We start from the raw sequence: 18,695 nt of genomic DNA on the forward strand, positions 1-18,695 counted from the left end.
ATACTCTGTACAAACAAGGGATGGTTTGTGCTATTCCTGCTTCGTCTTTGCTGAGCTAAATGTGTCTCAACATCTCAAGGTTTAAAAAACAAATACACGTTTTGGAAGAATTTCTGCATTTCTGCATATGAACTTAAGTAACTTTATGGCAAGATAAACTAATCAATATGAAACGGCTTCTCTCCAAAGTCATTTCCCCTGTGGCTGCACAGACTAGCGTTTTAAACCTAGATATAATTAGCATGAGCATGCTTGTTTTGCCTAAGAAAACTTCTTTATTTATTCAGATTGGCTTTCAGAGGGGAAGGAAGCACGGAGCATTCCAGGAGCCTTTGCGGGAGGGTGGGGAGGACTACACAGGGTCAACTATTCCAGAGTCATAGGAACCTTAAAGGGCCCTCCGCATGTCTTACTGATCACCCTCCGTAATTCCAGCACCTTCACCGTGCCTGTTCCAGACAGAGAGCTTCTAGAACTGACTCCACAGGACACGCCCTCCTCTGGCGTCCTCATACCCCCTCTGTGCCCTTGCATCCGCACTGCTGGATCACTAGACTCTCCAATAGTTTTCCTTGCGAGAAGAAAGCAGGAAATGATGCTCCCTGGGATAAGTCTCTTCATTATTCCCTTCCAATGTCTTTAAAAACCAACCGGAAACAAACGACAACAAAACCAAAACAAGACAAAAACCACAGGCGGCCACCGATCTAGATTAAAATCACCAGTCTTCTCCCATTACTTAAAGGACACAGCTATGTTTGGTGTCATTAAACATGGGTATTTGTACAACTGTCCTGAGGATCATGCTCCATAAAAAGAATGACTTTTGACCTTGCTGCCTGAGTCCTTGCACACAAAAAGGCCAAGCTTCTCATCTGGTTAGTGCCAGGGTTGGGTTTCTGGAGCAGGCTGTGCCAACACTGCCATTTCTGCATCAAAGGTGTCAGTACCGGGCTCAACTTTGAGATACATCGTCCATATGTCTTATTTGGGGGTCCGCAAGGCTTTGAAGGCTATTTCAAGGAGTTTCTGAAATGTTCTGAGGGAAATTCAACAGTGTCCTTGTGTGTTTGGCTGAAGCTCTGGGCACGTTGGTTCCCTGGGTGGGGTTTTGACACCCCAGAACTAGGGCCTTTGCTGCCTTAAGCGGTCCTTTGCCGGGCGTCCTTCAGGGAAGGGGGCGGGGTATCTGGGGACAGATAGATACATCCGCACAAAGCAGCGCGATTCCCCACCAAAGCCCCGAGAGGCGAGAGGCGGAAGAACCAGAGCTCAGCATCTGGCTGATGTTCAAGCGCTCACCGAACAGGCTTCAGGCAGCTTTGGGTCATTTCGAGCCCGTTCTGCCTGGAAGTGAATGCAGGGGCCAGTGAGGGTCACCACCTGCGGGCCGGGGGTGGGGCGGGCCACACACGCTGAGGGACGTGGAGTCCAGGGGAAGAGCCGGGAGTTAGAAAAATGTGACCCCGCGACCCGAACGCCTTCAGCAGGCTTCTTCGCTTGCGCTCTACCTCCTCGCCAGCGCCCAGCTGCCAGCCGGTCATGGCCAGCCCTGCGCCCTTAGTGGCTTCCATCAGCCACCAAATGGTGGCTCTGCAGACACTGCAGCTGCTACAGCAGGAGTGGGGCTGGGGCGACGGTCCTAGTGCCCCCGGGAACCCACGCGGTCTGGACCACGTGCCCATCACCCCGGCTCGCCGCTCAGGCCAGATGCGGACCCGGAGGGGGTTGGGGCGCGGGAGCACCGGGACGCAGGGCTCCCCCGAGGCAGGCGGGCTGCGAGGCGCAGAGGGAGGCGCTGAGCTGCTGCCCTTCCCCCGGGACCGAGGGCCCTGTACCCTGGCGCGGATGGCGATGCGCAGCGCGTTGGCCCGCGTGGTGGACTCGACCTCGGAGCTGGTCAGCGTAGAGCAGACTCTGCTTGGGCCTCTCCAGCATGAGCGGCCCTTCCCCATCCACCTAAAGGTGAGTCTGCCTTGCTTTCCCCTTGGACTGCAGTGCCTGGATGAAATGAATGGGGCCATAGGAGTCGGAGCAGGGTGTGGTCAACCTGCCGTGGACAAGGAAGGGGGCAAAAGGAAATCCACACTGAGGATGGAGCGTGTGGGACACAGAGCTTGAGAACCAACTACATGGGCTATGCCAGACTGTGGAACTACACCTGGACAAGAACAGCACGCCTGTACGGTGGGATGGGGTGGGGTGGGGGTAGGTGTGTGTGGGAGCGTGAATAAGAGGAAGCCTTGTAAGACCTAACTTTCACATGAACCCTTTTTCTACCTGTGGAGGTCAGCTGCGCCCCCCCCCCTCCTCCAAGCTTACAATCCTCCTTTAAAGCTTTAAGTACACTTTAAGTCCCTGGCTGCATATATAACATCCTCTTTGTTTATTTCAAATTCCTTCACACTCGTGAATCACAATTATTTTTGCATAAATCCAATTCCCCACAGAGCACAGAGACCGGACAGAGTCAACCTAAACCCTCATAACGTGGGGTGGGCGGAGGGCAGGTGGTCTCAGGTGTTGACAGGCTTGCTAATAGTAGCAGCGATTCCTGCTGAGTCAGCAGAGTTGGGGTCTAGGGTTTTGGGGGTCCAGTCCTAGCCTTGCCATTAACTAACTTTATTGACTGTGCTGGTTAGATTTGATTAACTTGACACAGCTAGGGTCGTCAGAGAAGAGGGAACTTCAATTGAGAAAATACCTCCAACAGATCGCCTTTAGGCAAGTGTGCTGGGGCATTTTCTTGATTAATGATTGATGTGAGAAGGGGGTGGGGGCGGAGAACCCACACCCAACTGGGCAGTGCCACTCCCAGGCAGCTGAACAAGTCCTAGGGAGCAAGCTAGGAACCATGGTTCCTCCATGCTCTCTTTTTTCAGTTCCTGCCTCGAGTTTTTGCCCTGACTCCTTCACGAAGGGCTATAAACTGTGGAGGGAAATGAGCCCTTTCCTCCTGGAGTTGTTTTTGGTCATTGTCTTTATCACAGCAACACCAAGCAAACTAGGGCAAAGTCTTAGCCACAACTTTTTGAGACCTGCTGGCTCTCAAGTTGTGGCCAGGAGCACCGTCCTGCTCATCCAGTGGGGAGGCTAGAGGGGGTGGGTGCTGAGGAGAGCTTCATGCGTCCCTTGAGGGTTGGTGCTATTCTCGTTCCACAAGCCAGAGCTTAGAAAATATGCAATATATTAAGTGGCATATAATATGTTGTAAAAATGACAAAGTGAACATCACCAAACAATGTCCAAGATAGGGTTCTCTCTCTGTGTGTCTCTTGCTGACTGTCTCTGTCTCTCTCTGTCTCTCTGTCTCTGTCTCTCTCTGTCTCTGTCTCTGTCTCTCTCTCTCTCTCTGTCTCTCTCTCTCTCTCTCTCTCTCCCTCTCCACCCCCGCAAGAAAAAAATTAACTTCTGCCAATGTGAGTTATATATTAATTTCATTGATTTTAAGATATGAAACAATGCATCTTAGGACTGATATGATATCAAGTGTCATGTAACATTAGAAACATGTTAAAAAATACACATGTGTATTAGCTGTTTCGGGGTCACTATGACTGTGTGAGTCAAACTATAAGCATTGATAGTCGTCTGGCAGCTGCACGGAGTTCAATTTAGGAGAAAGACAAATGAGTCTGGACACTTAGGAGGAGTGGGCCGGTGAGAGACCCACATGGTCTTCTATAACCACAGAATACGAGACAGGTCAAGCCCAGACAGCTGAATTTCGGTGCGAGTCATGTCAGTGGTGATGTTTTGAGGCTGTCTGAACAGAAACCCGAATGCTGCTGGCACTAAGACTGTGGCGTTTTGTTCAGTGCCATGGTCACCCCTATTTAGTAATCCTTTAGACTTTTCTAGTTGACGTTAGGTCCTAAGTACATTCCACTCCTTTCCAGGAGTCTTTACCTAAATCTGAAGTCAATAGATGCAAATATCGCCATTTTCCTGTTAACTAGTGTGTGTGTGTGTGTGTGTGTGTGTGTGTGTGTGTGTGCATTTGCATGTTCGTGTGCAGGTATGGAGATCACAAATCAATGTCAGGTGTCTTCCTCAGTTGCTGTCTACCTTATTTTTCGAGACACGGTCTCTCACTGAACCTGAAGCTCACTAGTTTGACTAGATTGGCTGACGGGTAAGCCCCGAGGACCTTCTTGTCCCTGTTCCCTCAGCACAGGTATCAGGAGGGTGTTATTACTCACATTTGTTTTAAAACATGGATGTTGAGGATCTGAACTCAAGTTCTTATGCTTGCCCAAAAAGCACTGCCCTGGTTGAGCCGTCTCCCCAGTTTCTTACCATCTCAAACAAATAAACGTTTCCCTGCCACGGATTCTCTCTTGAACCACTGAAGCAAATCCTTCACTTGTCTCACATTACGCGTTCAACAGAGAAGAGTGCTCAGCCCTATGGTATACACTCTGTGTCTTTCTGTAATACACTATAATTAAGTTTAATTTATAAAGTAAGTAAGTAGGAGGTTATCTACAATAACCACGTATAAACCAGAACAGTTAATAACAATATACAAGGATATATCATCTTCATTGTACTGCATTCACCCTGTGTTGACCTGGGACAAAGCAATGTCTGGGTGTGATAAGGTGAGTGGCAGGGGACTTATGAATTAGCAAGCTTTGTCAATGTGGTAACCATGCTGGCTAAAAAGTAACTAATAGGGGGGAAGAATATCCAACTTGGAGCCTGGGCAAAGGGCTGATTACTATCCTGGGCAAGGTGCAAGGGGACACTGAAAGAGTGCATTACACTGTTTAGGACTGGATCCAATTTAAAATGTATACATTGTTTTTATTCTGTAGTTGACAGCAGGTAACTAAACCTGGGGCACACGCAGCCTTGAATAGGGGCCCCAACTATGTTTTCTGCTGCCTCTCTGCCAATCCCTCAGTCCACAGGGATGCTCAAGGCTTTGTCACCTCCTCATTCCATTGGAGTCAGAGTCCTTTTCTTCTGTTTCTCCAGCAAGTTTGCAGCTTTCTGTTGTGTCGCTGTAACTTTCTACAAGTGTGCGGGGTGCTCATGCGAAGAGGGGCCTTGGTCTTCTCACTGCTAGTCTGCGGCTCACCTGTGCGGGAGTGATGTGGTTCGGGGACGCGAGGACAGTCTGGCTACTGGAAGTGAGAGGGGCAGGGCCAGCCAGAGGCTTTGCTTGGCTTGCTGTTTGGAGGAAAAGGCTATCTCCGTTTGGCTTCTAAGCAAGTGTGATCACGCAGTGAGACTAGAGAGGGCTGCATTCCCCTGGAGCTGCTGTGCTTGGCTTTATCAACACTGTTAAGTCAAACTGCTTGGATGGAGATTCCTTAGAGATCACAAGGGTTGTTTGCTACACAATATGAACTCAGGCAGGTAGTGCTCATGGAAATGAGATTGTGTGGGAGAAGTTCCTCAGTGCCAGGTCTCATTGATGGGGTTGCTTGACACACACGGCAAGCAGGGAGACTGACTGAAGCTAAGGCCAAGGCTCAGGTGGCAGTACTAGGGACTATGCCTTGGTGACAACCCAGGACAACCGCCTAGTCCCAGGAGCTTTACAGAGTGCTCTACATCATCTGGCTCTAGCTCTGTGGATGAGTTCCTTCACCTTCCTATGTCCCCGCCTCTTTTATTACGGAAGCTAATGCTGCCTGATCTAAAGGGTGGCTGGCTCAACACAGCCTTAGTTGGTAGCTTCCTAAGTAGTGACAGTTCTCGAATATGGGTTTCTTTAAACCACCACAGAAATATTATATTTTTTTTTTTTGTTTTAATCCCAGGTATGGAGACATGGGACTGCTTTGTAGCAGCTACCTATGATTTGTCTTGTGCTCTGGCAGAGGCATGGTTTTGTCAGCTGCAGATAATTTCTGCTGACTTTTCAGAGGGTATATAAATGCTAAGGTGGAGTGGGCTGTCGGTTGGTTGTTGGGTTGTGGTTTGTTAAGTAGTGCCGTGCGCAAAGAAGAAACAACAACAAAAAGAAATTATATATTCTGATGGCGAAGATCAAACTTGGCCCAAGGAGCTTGACGCCCCTAATCAGCAGGAAGTAGTCTAATGATAATTGTCACCCCCTTTCTGGCCTCTGACTTTATTCAGGGATCTCTTTCCTTTCCTCTCTGTCCTTTTTTTCTCTTGAATCTAGTGTTAAGGGGTTGAAAGGGAAGAAGAAAAGAGGTGGAGAAGGGTAAAAGAAAGCGGAAACCATGAAGCGGTAAAAGTCTGGCTATAGCTTCCTGTGGAAAACTGTTGTTATTGTTGCTGTTAACAAGCTGATAGCTCATAAACTGCTACTAAAACTATTATTATTATTATTATTATTATTATTATTTTAGATCTCTGGATGACTCTGACTTATGAACTGTTTGCATTTCCAGGACTGTTGATAAACATACAGTTAGGACAGATAACTAAGTGGATTTTCAAGAAGTTTCCTCTGTATAGAATTCAGCTTGGCTTTATGCCTTGGCTCCATTAGTACTACGGATATGTGTCATTGTTGACCGGGGTATGGATTAACCGATCTGAAGGTTTAGGAAGAGAGATGATGTGAGGTGTGAAAGCAGAGCCATCTTCACCTCACCAGTAACAGGCATTTTCCTCTCTATTAAATATACTTCTCTCTCTTTTAAAAACTTTTATTTATTTGTTATTCTTTTATTCACTTTACAGCGTGATCAAGGCCCCTTCCCTCTTCTCCTCTCAGTCCCTCCCCTCACACCCCCTTCCCCACTCCCCCAAGCCTTTATCTACAGAGAAGGGGAGGCCCCTCATAGGTACCACCCCTCTCTGGCATATCAAGTCGCTGCAGGACTAGGCACATCTCTCTCACTGAGACCAGACAAGGCAGCCAAGCTATGTGCGTATTTTTTTTCTCTAAATAAATAAACTTATATTTAGTATTCTCTTTGAATATTTAGAAAATTCCCAACATATTAAAGGAAAAATGCAGCGAGCTTCTTTGTGGTAGATGAGTGATGTTTAATAGTCTCGAGTCTTATCAAAATTGGTAGAGGTAACTAGCTTGGGAAATACTTATTACAGGAGGAAAACAGGCTCTGGCAACTGCAGGGCTTTGATGAAGACTGGAGAGCTAGGATATAGTAGGAGTTAATGTGGTTTGTCTTGATTATATCACAGGCCAGGCCATGTGGATAGTATGAACTAAAATAAGTGTCCTACTTGAGAGTATGTGGTAGACAAGGCTAGAGCTGTGGCATCTGTGTATCATGCCTTGCATCTTATCCAGGCTGTTGTAGTCACGTTGTAGACTGCGTGTGTTGGTCAGCTCAGCAGCTGTGACAAAATGGCTTTAACAACAGACGTTCATTTTCTCATTCTTCAATGGCTGGATGTCCAGAATCAAGGCACTTGACGAATTCAGTTCTTGTGAATTCTTCTGTCCGGCTTCCAAAGTCACCTCTCAGGGTCTTCATATTGTCTTCGGAAAAGAGGAAGAGGTAGAGAGAGAGAGTACTTCCAGAGCATCTTCTTAGGTGAAAGGACTGGGGACATAGTGCATTTGATAGAGACTCTATCTAGAGTATACGAAGTTCAATCCTTAGCCCTTTGTAAAGCAAAACCTACAGTAGTGCATTGAGAGATAGAGGCTGGGTGAACAGAAATTCAAGGTCTTCCTTAGCTGCATAGTGAATTTGAGATCTCATGAGAAGCCCCCATCCATTTAGATGTGAGTGTGCTCGTGTGCATGTGTGAGGGTGGTACCTTACGCTTGTGACCTCTTTTCTCCTTGCTTACCTTCCCACAGGCCCTGTGTTATAGGCAATCACACTGAGGGCCAGAGCTTCAGTGTAGGAAGTTTCTAGGTATTCAGTCTGTCATGCTGTGTGGCGCATGTGTCCTTCCCTAAATACCACCTTATAGGGTGACCAAAAGCACTGAGCATTGATGAAACACAGGAAATCATTATCAAGCCAATGGTAACAGCAAGAATGTGACAGACATTTGTCCTAAAGGGAACATAGACGTGTCCAGGACACCAGAAGGCAACTGATCTAAATTGCTGAAAAGATGACCAAGCCAGTTTTGAAGTGACCCTAAGTTTTACCAGTCTTCAAGAGTTTAAAACGTTTAGCTTCCAAGAGCTACATCTAAAGAAGGCTGCAGAAAGACAAGCTGATGCCAACTTTCAGAGACAGAGCTTTCTGCCATAGCTGACTAACCTTTCCTGTGAACTCATAAATGTCAGTAAGTTCATTAGAGTAGCACTCTCTCTGTCACACTCACTAGCTCGTGTTAAGTATCTCACTTTCCAGAGTGAGACCAGCAGCCCCCACACTGGTGACCTTGGCCTTACTCTTATATTCATGTTCTTTGCACTCAATAAGTGTGACGACCAGCTGTTCAAAGAAGACACTACCCCATTCATGGTAATTAGGGAAACGGGCATCTATGGGTTTGGGAATAGTGTCTTAAATTATAAACCTTGGATACTGGAGAGATTGTTGTGGGGTAACCTGGCAGAGACGATCACTTGGACATGGCTTCAAGCTAATAGAAAGCCTTTGTTAGCCAGCCAGTGACTACACAGGGTGCTCATGGCCTGAGGGCAGTCCCTAGCCTTTCTCAGTGTTAGCTTTTAAGCACAAAGCCTACATCCTCTGTTGACACATCTCAGTTAGCCAGAAGCAGAACTCCAGAATTGGAAAAGCAAGGTTAGTACGTTTAGGGACTTTCTCAGAACTATGGACTTTCATAGGTTAGGCCTTGGTTCTGGTCTTGGCAGATGGCCCTCCTACATGATGGGTTCCAGACTCTGAATGGAACTTCCAACATGGCGTCAGTTGTGTTCAGCTTTGGGGTCCTACTAAAGTCTGGAGTCCCGATATAAGATTGCTCAGCGGTTAAGAGCACTGGCTGCTCTTGCAGAGTACTAGGTTTGACTTATAGTACTTACATCAGGTGGCCCACAACCATCTGTAAGGTCAGTTTCAGGGGGATCTGACACCCTGTTCTGGGGCCGGGCACATACATGGCACAGCCAGGCATGGCACGCCCGGTCAAACACTCATATATGTAAACTAAAAATCAATAAATATTCAGAAGTTAGGAAACTAAGTGTGGGAAGATGGCTTACCTTGTGTAGTATCTGCTCTGCAAGCATTGGTGGCCAGCCTTGATACCCCCAGGGCACACAGTGTGGTGGTGTGCGTCACTATTCCCAGTGCTGGGCAGATGGAAGCGTGAGAGTCCCAGAGGCTTGATGTCCAGCCAGTCTAGACAATTTGGTGAGCTCCAGGTTCAGTGGGGGACTCTACCAGGAAACAAGTGGAGAGAGCGGTTGAGTAAGACTGACCTAGACCAGCATATCTTTCTTCAGTAGAAAGAGTCTTCAAGTGGAGGGCCAGGAGATGAGGAGAAAAAGAAGATAAGAAATCTGGGCTTAGGAGGTCTTGCTCAAGCTATGTCATATGCCAACCAAATTTATTGAGAAGTACAGCTTCCGTACTGCCTTGGTCCCAGGCCATCTCTTGCTCTGCCAAGTATATTCCTGGTTTTAGAGAAGGTGCTGTACTTTCTCCATACATCATGGCCTCAAGGAAAAGCTCTGGAAGCCCTGGCCACAGGCTATTACTGGTTCTGGTAAAGAAGATGCTGTGAATCTTCTCCACACATTGAGGCCTCAGTTAATGCCTCAGGTTGGTCTATCCCTCTGCAAAGGCACCTGGTATTGATCTCTGGCCACAGTGTACTAGTGTGCACACATGTGCGCGCACGCGCGTGTGCGCACACACACACATGCACACACACACACACGTGCAAGCTCCCATGCTCTCTCACACACACAGATTATGAACATTACTACCAAACAAATAAAAATTCATGGTTGTCAGAGGCCACAGCTAAGGGGACTGCTTGTTATTTGAGACAGAATTGTGCTTTTGTGGCCCGATGTCTATTTTATTTAGACTTTTATAATACTTTATAATGGAAATAACATGAAAGTCGGGGCATGAAAGCTTTCTGAAATGAATTTTTGGGGAAAGACACCAGAAAAGTTTTAAGACAGCTCTGCTTGGCTCCTGGACAGGAACTTTGTAGGGTTTAATTGCCATGAACACACCTCAGTCTCATTGGTAGTCATCGCAAAAGCACTTTTCAATCCCACTGAAAATGGTGCTGTACCCAAAGTCGAAGCCACAAAACATAACACGAGGGAAGGCCTTCATCATAACCTCCACAAGCGAAAATGCTTAATTTTCTCTCATCGATAATTTTTTTTTTTTTTTGCGATTGGCACATATTCTGGCTCTCCACTGGGTTTTTCCACTGATACACAGTTACTTATCTGTTTGAGAGTAGCCTTGGACTCAAGTCAGATGCTGATGAGCCAGGTGACACTGGGTCAGGTCCCAGTTGTCCACAGTCTTCCTCTATGCAGAAAATACCATCCCCGTCTCAGTGATATCTGTGCAGTGGAGCATCCTAATGGGCCTGGGGTCATGTTCATTGTTAGCCCTGCCCTCAGCTGCAGAGGAGGAGCTGGTGTGATGCTAGGCAGATGTGTAAGGGCAAGGTGCTCCCTAAGAAACCCAGGAAAGGCTTATTTATTTTTTCTTCTCTTTGCCTCTGTGTCACGGTTCCCTCACCAATTTCCTCCGCCACCCTCTCTGCCTTTCTTCTTGTCTTTCCTGCTCTCTGTAGATAGTGTTAGGAAGGGACTTGGGGGGAAAACAGGAAGAAAGATGTTAGTGAGGCCAATTAGAACTATAGCTTGGGATGTGACCATTTTGAAAAGAGTGCTATTTAATGCTAACATCAGTAAGCTGCCAACCAAAGTTGCACAGACCTGTAAGTGACTATGGAGGTGACATGGCAAGTAAAAAAAAAATCACCATTGGGGCTTGAGGTGACTGAGGATCTGACTTCCATCCCATGTTAACAATGGTAGTGTGTGTCTGCAGTTCCATACTGAGAAGCAGAAACAGGAGCATCCATGAAGCTTGCCAGCCAGCTAGTCTAACTGAAGCAATGAGCTCCAGCATCAGCAAGAGGCCTTGTCCCCAAAAAGAATGGGGGTGCTGGTGATAGAGAGACGGCTCAGAGGTTAAGAGCACCGGCTGCTCTCCCAGAGGACTTGAGTTCGATTCCCATCACCCACAGGACAGCACAACCATCTATAATTGCAGTCCCAGGGCGTCTGACAACCTCTTCTGACCTGCATATACATGGCATACAGACATACCTGCCGACTGGACAGCCATACACGTAAAATATGTGTCTTTTTCGAAGCCAGAGGGCTGGGCAGACACAGTCCAGTCAGGAACTTGCACTGCAGGCACGAGGAAGACCTGAGCTCAGATCTCCAGAACCCAGGTAGCATGGCATGGGCCTGTAAGGCCAGCGCTCAGGTGAGAGGGGACAGGCGGAGGCCTGAAGTCCTTTGGCCTGCCAGTCCAGCCAAACTGATGGGCTTCGGGTTCACCAAGAGGCCTTGTCCCCTCCAAATAAAGGTGAAGGGCACCTGAAGGAAGACATCTGATGGCAACTTCGGGCCTCCATGTGTGCACGAGTACAGACCCACATGCACACATGCACATGAGCACACACACACACACACACACACACACACACACACACACACACCCATGATAGAGGCACCCCCCCCCATACACACTGTGATTGAGAAAGACACCTGACATCAATCACTGTCCTCCACACACATCTGCACACACACACGACCAGGTACCCATACCTGCTTGTACATTATTTAAGCATCATCTACATTAAGAGCCTGTGACATCACACAGGGTTTCTGGATTTATTACCCATCAATGCTGCTTTCAGAAAACAAGCCCTGAAGCTGTTTCCTGCTGGCAGATGTCTCCTGTCTTCAAGCCTTCGGCTCTGAAGGGAGTGTTTATTTTCAATAAGATTTGGAAAAGGGTTTAACTTCTCCCTTTTATGGGCATTGTGGGTACAAAGAATTTGAAGTCATATTCATTGTAATGCTCTTAAAAATACTGTTTAAACATTTCAGAACATTCATTATTAATAAACACACTATATGATGCAAGAAAGTCTCAGGGCAGCAGTGTTCCTAAGAGACCCCCTTTTTCTGAATGAGAGAACAGAGCTGATCAGGAGGGGAGAATGCCCTGGGCAGGCCACTGACTGATTAGCAGGGGTGGCTTTGCACACTACAGACAATTCTTTATGCCAGCTATTATTAATTACATTTTACAGATGAGAAAAATGTGTTTTCCATAGATAAAATGGACTGTCTGAGGGTGACCTGTCAAACGGCAGAACCAGGGGTGTTGATGGCGATTGTGTTGCTCTTGAGACAATGGGCTTCTCCTGCTCAGAGGGAAGCGCAGCCTGATATGGCCAAAGGCCATACTGAGTGACATGTTTACAGTACTGGGACTTAGGATACTGTCATCCTTGGAGAAGGAAACTGTTTTACCTATTATAGGACAGAGTTCTGCTGGAAGTAGAAACAACAATAACAACAACAACAACAACAAAACCACCACCAACAACAAAACCACCACCACCACCAACAAAACCACCACCACCAACAACAACAACAACAACAACAACAAAACCCCACACAGTTGTTTTAAAAATAGTGGTAGACTGGAGAGATGGCTTAGTGGGTAAAAGCCTCTGGCATGCGAGTCTGATGATTTTAGTTTTATTCCCACAACTCAGGGTAGAAGGAGAGAACGAATTTCCAAAAGCTGCTGCCCCACCATCCACATGCCGTCTGTGTAATGTGCACGACAACGTGTCACATGTGAGTGAACCTTAGTGTGTGTACACAAGCACACTCTCATCGTATATACACTTACAATAGTGATAAATAAATGAAACTGTAATCTCCTTCAAGTAATTTAATTGTAAGAGCATTGGTTTCTCTGGTATATATGTGTGAATTTTTGACAGTAGCACATGGGGCACTTGGTAGGAAGGATCCACCCGTTTTTGTAGGGTTGGTGCATTTATTCTAAGCATGTGAAACTCTGTTCTTCAAGAAGAGTCTGTCTTTGTGATGGTCTTATGGACTGCTGCCGTGTCCCATGGGTCACAGAGCCCTGCTTAGGATCAGTGGGAGAATGACAAAAAGTTACAGAGATACACATAGAAACTGTGGTCAGCTGGGGTTCTTCCACTTGTTAACAATACTGCCTAATTTGGAACCTCAGCATGTGTGTTAAGTACAGCATGGGGGAGGAGTTAGCTAGTCCCATCTCTGTAGGCAAGCAGTCTCAGGCAAAAAAAAAAAAATTACAGTTGACAGACTTTGTGTATACTGACTGGTGGTCCATAAACACTCACATATACAGGCTCCCTAGGAGAGCTTTGCTAGCCACCTTGAGCTTGGTCCTTGGCTTTGCCAATTGTCCCAAGGGCCCAAGGCCTTGGGAGACCCCTATAGGCTATGACCATGTCGAAACACACACTCATTTAAGCCTTCCTCCTCTCTATGCTTATCAGTTTTCATTGAATGTTTGGGCAGATGATTCTTATGCCCAATCTCCTCGCTGGGTTATCAACTCTTTAGAGTTAGAGAGTTTAGTGTAGTAAGTCACATAGCTTGATGCCCATTTAAAATAAAATTGCTCCTTTATCAGCTGAGGTAAACAGGCTTAGACTGGTAACCCAGTAGATTAGTTAAGACGTGGGAGAGGAATCTCAATGCACTTAAAAAGGTCAGCGCCCCCTTCAGTTTGGGCCACTGTAGCCATCAATACCTTTCATAGACAGAGTCTGAAATTACAGAATGCTTTAGAGGCTCCCAGAACTGCTTTCAGTTGCCCAGCTATGTAGTTCTACCCCTGGCAATGCTCTCAAAGCATCGTAGCACACTGAATTATGTCCGGGAGCATCTTCGACTTCCTATATACCAGTCACAGAAAAGTATGGTTTGTCGTTGAATGGAAGGCGCTGAGAGTGAGATCATGGCCAGTGTTGATATGTGTGCTCCCACTGAAAGCGACAGAGCATTTAATGAGCCTTGACCTCATGTCTGGGGATTCAGTCTTACCCAGCAAGAGCAGCGCTGGGTTGACTGGAGACAGTGATTGGTGTGTTTACAGTTGGCATTGAGCCCTTCTAGAAAGGAAGAAAAGAAACCTCCTGTTTTATCTCTTCCTCCCCTGGAGTAAGAGTCACACAGAAAGCCAAGTCTTAATAGTTTGTTTGCTTTGACTGTTACTGTGTTTTAGAAAGGGTTAAAAGGAAAAGTTGTTCCAGGATAATGAAATAAAGAGACCCTGCAAAATTCACCAGAAGTCTGCAGTTTGCCCAGGCCATCAGGAACCAGCTGCAAACTTTTCACAATTTTCCACAAAGATGCCTAATTTGAGTGTTTACATAAGTAAATGTGAAATCAACCTCAGGTTTCAGGCCCATGGGTTTGTTTCTCAAGGCGTTTTAATCTTGGTTAGGCATGAACAGGCACGCGTCAGCACGGGTCTGTCTCACTGCTCCCATGGCATGTCTTCTTCACTCTTTCATACTGTGCTTAGATTGGATTCCTTCTGTAGAGCAAGGACGCAGTTTCCCTTGATGTGGCTTTGGGGGAAACAGTCCCTAGTGACTGTCTCAGACCAAGCAATACGATTCCGCAGTAGAGATTGCCCCATCAACTGTGGGAAAATGATCCTGGGAGACCCTGACCCCTTCTGAACAGAGGTGAGAAACACTTGAAGGCAGGAAGGCAAGAATGCTGGGCAGAGAAAGTTAAGCCAAGTTCTGTGTCTGGGCATGCTAGCACCCAGCAACAACAGTACAGTCTCCTGCCTCAGCTCTAGGCTTTCACATTGCTGCATGGAAGTAAATTATACTTGTTTTGTTTCCTAGGAAGTGCTGAAAAATTAGTGGAAACCCAAGCCCTTCTTACTCAAGTGACAATGTTTTCTTTTGCGGTGGAAATAGTTTCTTCTTCTAGCCAGAATTAGGAAGAAATGTTGGCACCTCATTGTCTTAGTGACTTAGAGCCATGTTGGCCAAGGAAACTTACAGAAGAGAGAGTTTGCTGGGGGCTTACTGTTTCAGAGGGTGAGTCCATGACTATCATGGCGGGGAGCATGGCAGCAGGCAGGCAGGCATGGCGCTAGAGCAGTAGCTGGGAGCTCGCCTAGTGAGACAGCAATGATGAGGCAGAGAGAACAAGAGCTTTCTGGGAATGGTGTGGGCTTTTGAAACCTTAGAGCCCACCTCCAGTGACACACCTCCAACAAGGCCACACCTCCCCATCCTTCCCAAACGGTTCAACCAACTAGGAACCAAGCGTTCAAGTATATGAGTCTGTGGGGCTGTTCTATTCAGACCACCTAATCCCCAACCTTCCATTAACTATTAATCCTTCTTTCTATTGTTGGGGAATTGGAGGAGGGGATGGGGATGAACGTTTTCTACTTTTTCTTTTCCTAAGCTATTGGGTTTAATTCTTTGCTTAGGAACTTTCATTCATTTTCCCTTATGCAAATAGGTATTTAAGTCTGCACATCTTTCTGCTTTCCACAAATGTTGATACAATATTTCTGTGTGTGTTCTGTAGAGTATCCTCAAAGCTCATTTTTTTCCCATAGACCTATGAATCATTTGGAAGCGCTTTTTAAAGTCATTTGTGCTTGGGAAGATAAACTGCCTCACTGAGTTCTCCCTGCTTACAGTGTGATTTTTTTTATGATGCAGACTTCCTGATTTTTTAAAGATATATGATGACACGCTGGCATCAGACTCCACAAATATTCCAAATGTATTTGAGAATAACGTCTGTCTGATTATTTCCATCGGTTTACACTAGTCTTCTCCATGTGCATAGCATATGCTGAATGATTTATTTTGTTGCATGATCTATCAGTTTGGGTTTTTAAAGTATTTTGGGACGGGAGTCTCACTTTGTAGCCCAGGCTGGCCATTTCTGGAGGCCATGTACATTGTACAGGGACTCATGAACACGGTAAATGCCAAGCAGTAAGACACAACCTATTTGTATATTTGTCACAGCTCTTTTAGGAACAAGTAACAGAAACTCGGCACCAGCTAGTTTCAATTAAAAGGGTTATTCGTTAACTCAGAGAGATGGGAAATCCTGGCACTTCCTGTTCCAGTATAGCTGGCTTCATATAGTCAGGAAAGGTCATTAGAGTCAGCCGCTTTTATTCTCTCTCTTTTATTTTTGCTTTGGAGACATCCTCACTTTCACCTTTTTGTACAGCTTACAAAGTGTTTCCAGGTAATCTGAGTCCAAGAGAGCTTCTCTCTTCCAGCCCAGCAATGGTGGGACCAATGGCATTGGTCAGTCACCTGTCCCTGACCAGATCGCTTGACAGGGCATGGTCATTCTGCCATCTCTGATCAGTTCCCTTGGCTGGCTGTGATGTCCTCTCATGGACCTGGGGGTGGGATTGAGTCAGCATTAGTCAAACTACCCTCCCATGGCTAACGCTGGGAAGGGTAGTTGTCTGAGGGAAATCTAGACATTGGACAAGGGAAGCGCCACAAATGTTTGCATTACTAATCTAATTTTCTGCCCATCTGCCGCCCATTTCAGGACAGTGTGGAGTTCAGGAACATCTGCAGTCACTTGGCTCTGCAGATCGAAGGACAGCAGTTTGACAGAGACTTGAACGCCGCTCACCAGTGTCTGAAGACCATAGTGAAGAAGTTGATCCAGGCACTTGCTAATCTCCCATCAGATGCCCATGTGGTTGCCTGCGCTTCCCTGAGACAGATCTTACAGAACCTCCCAGATGTATGAGCATGAGAGACAGCCAGACTACAGCTGGCCTTGCTAAGAGAACGGAACCCTTCGCCTTCTAAACGATCAGCAGTGATGGGTATTCGTGTTCCCTAAAGGACTTGATAGCTCATGTCTGAGTCTGACCAAGTGCATGATAGCATGTGGTGCACATTTTTTTTTAAAGCTGTAGCGTACATTTTTAAAGTATGTTGACTACTGCTGACTTTCTGAAATATATTTCTCATTGTGGAGCTAATTGGATTATATATATGTATATATTTATTAACCATCTTAAGCATTGGTTTTAAATGAATGATATTTTAATCTATATTTGTATTGCTGTTGCCTATAAGGCTTAATAGAGATGTGCATAGCAGAAGGACCGTGGCTTTTCATGTAATTTTGTGTAAACAGGACATTTGGTGACTGATGCAATCTGTTTGCTGGGCACATCACTGTAGGCAGTGACAGTAGTCATAAAACTCGAGGTGTCAGTCGTCGTGAGTGCAGCCCTGTCATTAGTAGTTTACCCCTGGACAGGAGGAGCTGCTTCTAAGCCTTGTGCTATCATATACTGCTCTGTACATTTAACATGACAATGAACTATGGGGTGCTGAGCATATATACAGTGTAAATACAAGTATATACTATTAAAGCCTCTGTGTGGAGCCATCCAGCTGCTCTCACTGTTTCTAAATATTCCAGTTGAAACAGGAAAGTGCTGGGAGAAGGAGGAGGGTGTGGGCATGCTAGCAATTCTCTCTGCACAGTCTACCATTTGGATCTGGAAAGAGAAGATGGTCTTATTATTATTATTATTATTATTATTATTATTATTATTATTATTATTATTATTAGTAGTAGTAGTAGTAGTAGTAGTAGTAGTAGTAGTAGTAGTAATTATCCACCCATGCTTTCTGTTGTTCAGTGATGACAGTTCCTGGAACTAGAAAGGCCTTGCTGTGTCACAGAAGTCTGTTGTGGAATCAGCATCAGGTTGGGGGAAGGAAGGCAGATCACAGTGTATATAAATGCCTTGCTTTTGAGAAAATTAATAACCAGATCTGTGTGGTGAGGCATATCTGTCTAAAATAAGTGTTAGTGGTGATCAAAGCCTCTTTTATTGAAACAATTTTTTTTCATAAATATATCCCTATCACAGTTTTCCCTTCCTCATTTCCTCCCAGATCCAGCATAAAGTCATAAACCATAACATGCAAGCAAAAGACCAACAAGAAAAAAAAATGCTAAAAAAATACGAGACAAAAAATAATCTCCAAAAGTACTGCTAAATCTGTTTTTGTGTGGCTGTCTGCTGCTGGGCATGGGGCCTGCTATTAAGTGTGGTTTACATCAGTGAGACTCCGGTGCAGAAAGCTGAGTTTTTCCTTTTGCAAGAGGTTGTCAGTTGAAGATTCCTTCTTAATTGGAGATGTGATCTCCTGTCCTCTTTCCTGTGCTGGGACCCCATCTGACTTAGACCTGTGTAGACACTGTTGCCTTGGGGGGGTCATCCCTTCTGGTTCGTAAAATCTTCCCCTCTCACTTTCACATGTTTCCCCAAGCCCTGATTGTGTGTGTGTGTGTGTGTGTGTGTGTGTGTGTGTGTGTGTGTGTGTGTGTGATTGATGAAGGTCTGCCATTTAGGACTGAGTGTTCCAAGGACTCTCACTCTTTGCACATTGTCCAGCTGTGTGCCACTCTATTTGTTCCCATCTACAATTGGAGGACGCTTCTGTGCTGATGGCTGAGATAGACACTGCATATATAGGTACAGCAGAATGTTGCAAGAAGTCATTTTATTTCTGCACTCCTTCGGTGGAATAGTATTATTTGGTTTCCTCCTAGGTTCCTGGCCTATCTAGTCTCAAGCTCTTGGCTACTCAAGCAGTAACAGGCATGGGTTCCACCTCATGGGGAGAGCCCTGAATCTACTCAGATAGTGGTGAGTTACTCCCACATCTCTTGCACCAGCACA

General features: G+C 46.0%; 1 protein-coding gene across 1 annotated transcript; it reads left to right on the top strand.

Moving 5' to 3' along the window:
* Nucleotides 1-1,111: 1,111 nt before the first annotated feature.
* DLEU7 (deleted in lymphocytic leukemia 7) lies at nucleotides 1,112-17,385 on the top strand. Its single transcript, XM_084767012.1, has 2 exons — nucleotides 1,112-1,965; nucleotides 16,529-17,385. Exons 1-2 carry the CDS (start codon nucleotides 1,543-1,545, stop codon nucleotides 16,733-16,735), a joined length of 630 nt encoding a protein of 209 aa, XP_084623138.1. The 5' UTR covers nucleotides 1,112-1,542; the 3' UTR covers nucleotides 16,736-17,385.
* The last annotated feature ends 1,310 nt before the right edge of the window (nucleotides 17,386-18,695 follow it).

The sequence above is a fragment of the Acomys minous genome (assembly GCF_964271855.1).
Source record: "Acomys minous genome assembly, chromosome: 18".
NCBI classification, from domain to species: Eukaryota; Metazoa; Chordata; class Mammalia; order Rodentia; family Muridae; genus Acomys; species Acomys minous.

Bases quoted from the DNA above. Each gene is read 5' to 3' on its own strand.
- DLEU7 (XM_084767012.1), top strand. From the start codon at position 1,543: ATGGCCAGCCCTGCGCCCTTAGTGGCTTCCATCAGCCACCAAATGGTG. The intron at 1,966-16,528 runs GTGAGTCTGCCT...CGCCCATTTCAG, and splicing joins CCTTCCCCATCCACCTAAAG to GACAGTGTGGAGTTCAGGAA.